Genomic DNA, 7,207 nt, shown 5'->3' with positions numbered 1-7,207 from the left:
CCGATTCTCCTTTTTGTCAGCTGTATGCCAAGACTCCCCTTCAAAGCCGCTTCTAATACGCACACTTTCTTGACATTTCCTATTGTCCCGCCCTCTGGTGGCTGTGCCTCACGCCTAATCCCCACACCACTTGATTGGGCAGTCTGGTCCCCGTTGCAGGAACCTCGTGTTTCGCATGTGCTGGGGTCTCAGTACGAGTCTGTTCTCTCATGACCTGAGTTAGTCACCGCCCTGCACGTCCACACCAGATGATCCATATTGCGCTCTGTACGTGTCCCCCTTCTGGGGGCCTGGGGTGCTTCTCCCTGTCAGGGAGGCCTTGGGAGGACGACGCCTCAGCCCCAGCTCACGTTTGCTTCTCCCTGTTGCAGGTGCACAGCTGTGGAGAAGCCTCAGCGAAAGGTAGGGGACGTCTTCCCATGCAGGGCTGGTAGGGCTTGGGGCGGGGCGGGAGGCCACCGGCATACGTCTGTGAGCTTGTGCTTTAGTGATCAAGTCCTGTGGTTATTTGTGAGACCAAATAGAGAAATACTGGTACTTTGCTACAGTGTTGGGCATGGCCTTGTGCCACTTGTTGTGTGTGAGGGTTTGGAGGTGAAGGGAGAAAGGCATTTCTCTTTGGGACTTCCTTTCAGACTTTGTTTTGGGGGCCTGAATAACACAGCTGTCGTGGGAGAACAGGGCCAGACTCACTGGGCCCTAGAATGTTCTAGAATGTTCTAGAAGAATGTTCTACAAGATTATCCATGAGGTCAGTCCAGAGGACACTGGGGTGTGAGGAGGGGCTGAGAGGCCCTTTGGTGTGAGGATGCAATAGACGCTGACCAGCTGCTTGACTCCTTGACTCACCAGAGGGAAGTATTACCTCCTTTCCATGGGGAAATATGTGTCGTCCCAGCACAGCTGCAGTGGGTGGTACGTGGATGCTTCTTGTGGGAATGGAGAGAGATTTGGAACAGTTGGTGCATGTCACACATACAAAATGTTAAAGCTGGGTCTGATTTCCGGTGGCACCATCAACAGTGAGAACTGGAAAATTTGAATCTGATGTCATTCTCAAGTCAGTGTACATACCCAGAAAATTAGTTTGAAAAAATGTGATTGTTTCAGTGGCTTTTTTTTTTTTGACATGGGGTCTTACTATGTAGTTCAGGCTGGCTTTGAGCTCACTATGTAGCCCAGGCTGGCCTCAAACGTATGGCAATCCTCCTGTCTCAGCTTCCCGAGTCTTAGAACTATAGGCATGCACCACCATGCCCAGCGGGTGGCTGTTTACTCAACAGGGCTCCTGCTTGACCTATATCTCCATAAACACCGACTCTACAGTCTGAACAGGATTTATAGAGAGCTATTTGTCAGCTGAACCACATAAACCTCTCATGGTTCATTCCTAGCTCTGAATGGAAACTCAGTTCAGAGTATACTAAGAACTTTTTATTTCTGCACGAAACTATGGCAGTCAATTGAATAAAATCCTCTGTTAACAAATGAGAAAGCATGTACCTTTTTAGCATACCTCCTTTTGTATTTTTTATTTTTTGAGACAGGCTGACTTTGTATCTCAGGCTGACTTTGAACTCACTATGTAGCACAGGCTGGTTCCAAACTTGAAATCCTCCTGCCTCAGCCTCCTGAGTGCTGGGATTAGAGGTGTTCCATACCATGCCTAGCCATACCTCCTTTTAAAATCACAAAATTATCTTCAGTTTAGTCCAGGTTTTTCTAAGTAAATGTTAAGTTAGATATTACTTACACCGAAAACCATTTAGAATTTTTTGGGGGAGGGTCTTTTTTTGAGACAGGGTCTCAAAAAACTATGCAGTTCAGGCTGTCCTTGAGCTCATTTTGTAGCCCAGGCTGGTCTTAAACTCTCAAGGATCCTCTTGCCTCAGCCTCCTGTGTGCTGGGATTACAAGTGTACGCCACCATACCGGGCTAGAATTTTTTTTTTTTTTGCCTAGTTCCGTAATAGTTCATTATAAGCCAGACTGAGGGGGCTATTCCTATCATAAACCTTATTTTATTGTTTCAATTTCTGATAGTTCTCGGCTTTCATTTTTAAAATTTCAAATTTACAGAAAAGAGATTCTTTCCTGTGGCAAAAAATTTGAAATTTGAAAATGATGGCTGAGTGCGAGGGGATTTCTGGTGGACTTCCCAGCTATTCAGTGGCTTCCTGAGGTGTGCTGTCCCCAGGAGGGGTCTTGGCTGTCGCTTGGTGCAGTCTCAGGTCTTAACTGGCTTGGACCCTTGGGACGGAGGGCAGAGTTAACAGCATCGTTGTTCCTGGGGCCTGCAGGGACCTGTGAGAGATTGTTTTATGGGTTTTTTGGTATTGGGAGTTGAACTCCAGAGTCTTCGCCCTGAGCTACATTCTCAGTTCCTTTTTTATTTTTTATTTCGAGACAGGGCCTCACCATGTCACTAAATTGCCCAGGCTGGTCTCGAACTTGTGATCTCTATGCCTCAGCCTCCTAGAGTGCTGCCATAACATCATTTGCCACCGTGCTGCTTGAGTCATGGGCTCCTTGCCCCAGCGTGGCCGGTTGCAGGAGTCCCTCTGGCCTTTCCCTTGGCTGTCTTTTTTTTCCGCACACTGTCAGGAGAAGCAGTGTATGGCCCAGTTCTTGGGATTAAATGGCCTTTTGTTCTGTGGGCTTGTGGAGAGCAGCCGAGCTGAGCGTTGTTCCTGCTCATGTGTTGAGGAGGGCCGGGTTCAGAGGACCCAAGTGTGCCTTTGACTCAGCTCATAGGCCCAGAATGAATTAGAACATTTAAGTCAGACACGTTGAAGACTTCACGTCCTCAGACGCATTATGCCAGGATTAAAAGCTCTAAATCGTGTAGCATTCACTAAATTGTCTCCTCTGGGAGACGGAACTTAGTGGGAAAACCATGTTTTGTATTTATGACTCAGTGTTTACATTGGAATTGCATAGGCGGTGGCTGATGTGACTTCTCAGGGAAAGAGCAGATAGCTTAAAAGACTTACTGCTTTCTTTTCAGAAGAATAATCCTCACTCTCATGTACTGAAACTGTTAAGAGTTTAGAGTTTGATTTTTTTCTTTTTGTTTTTTGAGATAAAGTCTCAGTATGTAGCTCAGGCTGCCCTAGAACTCACTATGTAACCCAGGCTGGCCTCGAACTCATAGCAATCTTCCTGCCTCAGCTTTCTGAGTGTTTGAGATTACAGGCAGTGTAATCCCGTGGGCCTGGCTTAGAGTTTTAATTTTTTCTAATTTGTCTTAATGTCCCCTGTAGCTTGTACACTGTAACCTTGGACTTTGTACAAGTAAGGCCTAGTACTTTGCTAACAGAGTTCTGTTTAAAGCTGGATTTTTTAGGGTTGTATTCAGCAAACTAAAAGAAAATTTTGTGGTAAGGGGAACATTGATTGGATTAGGGACAAAAATATCATCTTCCTGGGGGGAGAAATAGTTTCTGACTTTCTAGACGTTGTGAACTTGTGCAGACAGAAATCGAGCTGCCCTAGGAGAATCTTAGGCCCATGCTGCCTGGGTGAGCATAGAGCCCAGCGCCACTTTGAAAGTCTGTCCCTGCCCAAATCAAATCTCCAAAGGGCTTTTATTCCTGCTTTCAGAAATAATAATCAAGGACAATTCTGTAGTCATATCTCATGCAGTGGAGCATCAAAGCCTCTTTCTTCTCACACTGACAAAGAAGGGGCCCATTCATGGGTGGGAGAAAACCCTTCCCTGGAGTTCTCTATGGATTCCAGTTTGTTGTGTTAATTGTTTGCAATTTGTACTTTGAAAAGGAGCACCCTGGAACACAGTGTGAAACAAGGGACTAGAGCTTAAGGCTATTTTGGAGGGAAATGAATGGAGAATTATGTGCTAGTAATTGTCTCGCCTTCGATGTGTATTACGTAAAAAATTACTTAGAGGAGCTTTGTAAAAATAAGTCTTATATTCCTATCTTTTTTTTTTTTTTTTCTCTTTTTGAGATAGGGCCTGGCTGTGTAGTCCAGGCTGGCCTTGAACTCACTGAACTCACTATGTAGCTCAAACTGGCCTAGAACTCATGGTGATCCTCCTGTCTCAGCCTCCTGAGTGCTAAGATTGTAGGTGGGTAGAAGAATATTCAGGCATATGAAACATTCTTTTATTGCTAATTTTTATAAAAATTGGTGATTTAAAGTAAGCTCCGTGATATATAATGCACAATATATCATAATTATTAGTACACAAATGTTATTTCTGCATGTGGGGATTTGTTTTGCATTTTAAACATTTTGTTTACCCTTATTGTATATTTTTTCCTTTGACAAACATGCCTTCATCAAGAGGGGAAACAGATAATCAGTAGAAGCAGGTAGGTGACAGGGTGGGCACTGAGTTCACCCGAGTACCCAGGGCTCTGACAGCCCTGGTTACCAGGAGGGACACCGTCCCAGCTGTCACTGGAAATGGAGATGGTGGGTGAAGCCCAGAGAAGCTGAGTCAGTGTCAGGGCCCAGACGCAAAGTCTCCTAGATTGAGGTTGAAGAGCCGATGATTAACTTCCAGGTCAAGCCGTGTCTCCCGGAAGTGCGTCAGAGTCCTTCCGTCTCCCTCCATGAGGCTCCGCGGCAGCTCCAAGTGGCGCGTCCAGGCACAGGCTGCAGGGCCCAGATGGGACCTGGGAAGACAGCAGGGATGTTTCAAGTACATATTTGGAGTCAGATTCCCCTCTCTGACTTTATGTGCTGAGTTCAGTCTTTGAACAGTTTGAACAAGAATGAATGAAGCTGGAGGCACAGTGTCCCGGACCCCAGCCCTGTTCGCGTGCCTGTGCGTCTGCCCTCTACCTGCCCGGCGCCCAGTGATTCCGTGTAGTGAGCATATTTGGTGCATTCTGGGATATACGCATGCGCTGTAAAACCTTGCAGTCGCGGCAGAATGCAGGGACCCCTCCTCCAAGCGCGACCCACGCCCTCTGCCTCTCTACCCCAGCCTGCTGCCAGGGGCAGGCGTGGCCCTCAATTCTGTGCTCTTACTTTTTTTTTTTTTTTTTAACCTGTATTTATATCTATTTAAATTATATGTATCCCTAAATAAAAACATCTTTATGCAGTCTGGGTATTGAAGCCAGGGTCTTGTGCTTCAATCCCCAGTTCAAAATGTGGGCTTTTGAGGTTTAGAAAAATACACCATGTTTATGTCATCTTCTAGGAGCAGTGTCTTACCCCCAGCATTTTTTTTTTTTAAACACTAACCCTGTTGCTGTGCATAGCCGTGGCTCATTTTTTTTTGCCTGCTGTATAAGATTCCCTCATATGATTGTAGCACAACATAGGTGTTCACTCTGTTTTCACTAGAATTGGTGAAATGTGTCTGGTCTCTGTTTTCTTCATCAGACTCGTTTTGGTGAATTTCAGGGTTTACCACGACTAGTAAAAAAGATCAGTGAAAGGAAAGAGTTGACTGTCTAATGCATAAAACGAACAGTTTTCGAAGGAGGAAAACTGTAGACTTGGAAGGTTATGTAAAATTCTTGGGCTCTGACCTGTATTTTAGGAAGAGTCCAGGGGTTCTCGTAAGCTCCCTTGCGGCTGTATCCTGAGCTCGCCCAGTGGTGTTCCAGCTCCGGCCACCACTAGGGAGCGTGCGAGAGGCGGTCGGTTTGGCTCCCTGAGGTCAGCGCTGAGAGTCACTTGGCAGCTTCTCAAGCGCAGCCCAGGGCTCTCCCGTGGCGTTAGAGCATGCGCATTCAGTCTGGGCAGAAACATTAGTTACGAGGAGAAAATCCAGTGAAAGGTTACACCTGTCTGCGCGTGGCCTGTGGCATGCGTATGCATGGATACGCTTGGTCTTAGAGAAGTAGGGAGAGCGAAAAAACGGGCAAAGGGAAGGGTGGGTGTCACTGGGTGTCACTGGAGGATACGGGAGGCGTGGCGGGGAGCAAGCTTGCCAACGCGGGCATGAGTCGAATTGGTGACAAATGATTGGTGACAAATGGCTGTGCTGTTTGGTTTAGAAACAAGCTCATGATTTGCAACGTCTCTTAGAATGGAAGGCAGTTTGAGATCATGCTCCTTTTACTGCGTGTGTCCGTCCACTGTCTTAGCAAATCTGTGTCTGTCTCCGTCTCTGTCTGTCTGTCTCTCTGTCGTTTGAGACAGTGTCTCGCCATGTAGGTCAGGCTGGCCTCAAACTTGTGGCAGTCCACCTGCCTCAGCCTCCTGAGTGCTGGGCTTATGCCCCACATTGCCAAATCCCTTGAACGTTCTTTTATTGTGTGCTCTTAACAGTCCTTTCCTGTGGTTCCTGAGGTGGTATTTTTCCTCCTTGGAAATGAGTGGAGATTCATGGATTGCCCTCTCTTCTCCCACTACATAAGCTTGAGTCATGTATCCCGGAAAATAGCTGAGTGTGCACGTGATTGTGTGGAGAGAGAACTTGGAGGGGATTTGCTCGTCTCCAGGTATAAACTTGTTAGAAAAGTGGAAGAGACCAGTGACTGCTATGGTACGTCCTCAGGGTTTGGTTGCTTGGAGAGTGCTGAATTAGCTCTGAGACCCGCACGGATCCGGCCGCCTTCTACCTGTCATCTGTTGTCTCACATGGCCGAGGGAGTTTGCAGATGTGACTGAGTGAGGGTGTTGAGATGGGAGGTGACGCTGGCTTAGCCGGGTGGACCAGTGTTACCACAGGGTCTTTTTAAGGGAGAGGCAGAGCAAAGAGGTGAAAGGATGCTGGGCTGCAGGCTGTGAACGGGGAGGAGAGAATGCCCAAGCCAGGGAAAGCAGGTGGGCTCCAAAGCTGGACGAGGCAGGAGACAGTCCCAGGAAGCAAGAGAGGGAGCCCACAGGCCAGGTTGGGATCTGACACCAGAACTGCGCAATGAGCCCTTGTGGGGCTTAAAGCCCTTGAGTCATGGTCATTTTCTCACAGCTGCAGTAAGAAACTAATAAGCAGTAGCATCCTTTGTGATGGGTGGGAGCCAGCTTTTGTGTGAGAATGTCCAGGACTTTTGCCGAGTGGCTGAAGAGATGCAGCTTGATGTGACTTGGGGGAGAGGGGGACCCTGAAACAAGGGGCAGAGGACAGAAGGGCAGCTGCACCACAGCAAGGAGAGGGATGGGCGGCTGAGAATGGCCTGAAGAACGTTCCCACTGGGCAGAGGAGGAAGAGGGACTGAAAATGGAGCCACTGTGCTCAGGACAGTGAGGAGGGGCCATGAAGACGCCATGCCTAGAAGCCA

At 47.6% G+C, this 7,207-nt stretch overlaps 1 protein-coding gene across 1 annotated transcript in view; it reads left to right on the top strand.

Annotated features, from left to right (window-relative positions):
- Positions 1 to 7,207, top strand: part of Fam134b (family with sequence similarity 134, member B) — a 114,030-nt gene that overhangs the window by 28,048 nt on the left and 78,775 nt on the right. Inside the window, exon 3 of the mRNA XM_005386135.2 lies at positions 372 to 402. Within this exon, the coding sequence (XP_005386192.1) occupies positions 372 to 402 (31 nt within the window). The remainder of the gene's footprint in view (positions 1 to 371; positions 403 to 7,207) is intronic.

Source organism: Chinchilla lanigera, unplaced genomic scaffold (assembly GCF_000276665.1).
Source record: "Chinchilla lanigera isolate Chin_1 unplaced genomic scaffold, ChiLan1.0 scaffold00025, whole genome shotgun sequence".
In the NCBI taxonomy this organism is placed as follows: domain Eukaryota; kingdom Metazoa; phylum Chordata; class Mammalia; order Rodentia; family Chinchillidae; genus Chinchilla; species Chinchilla lanigera.
This window is presented reverse-complemented; position numbering and strand designations above follow the sequence as displayed.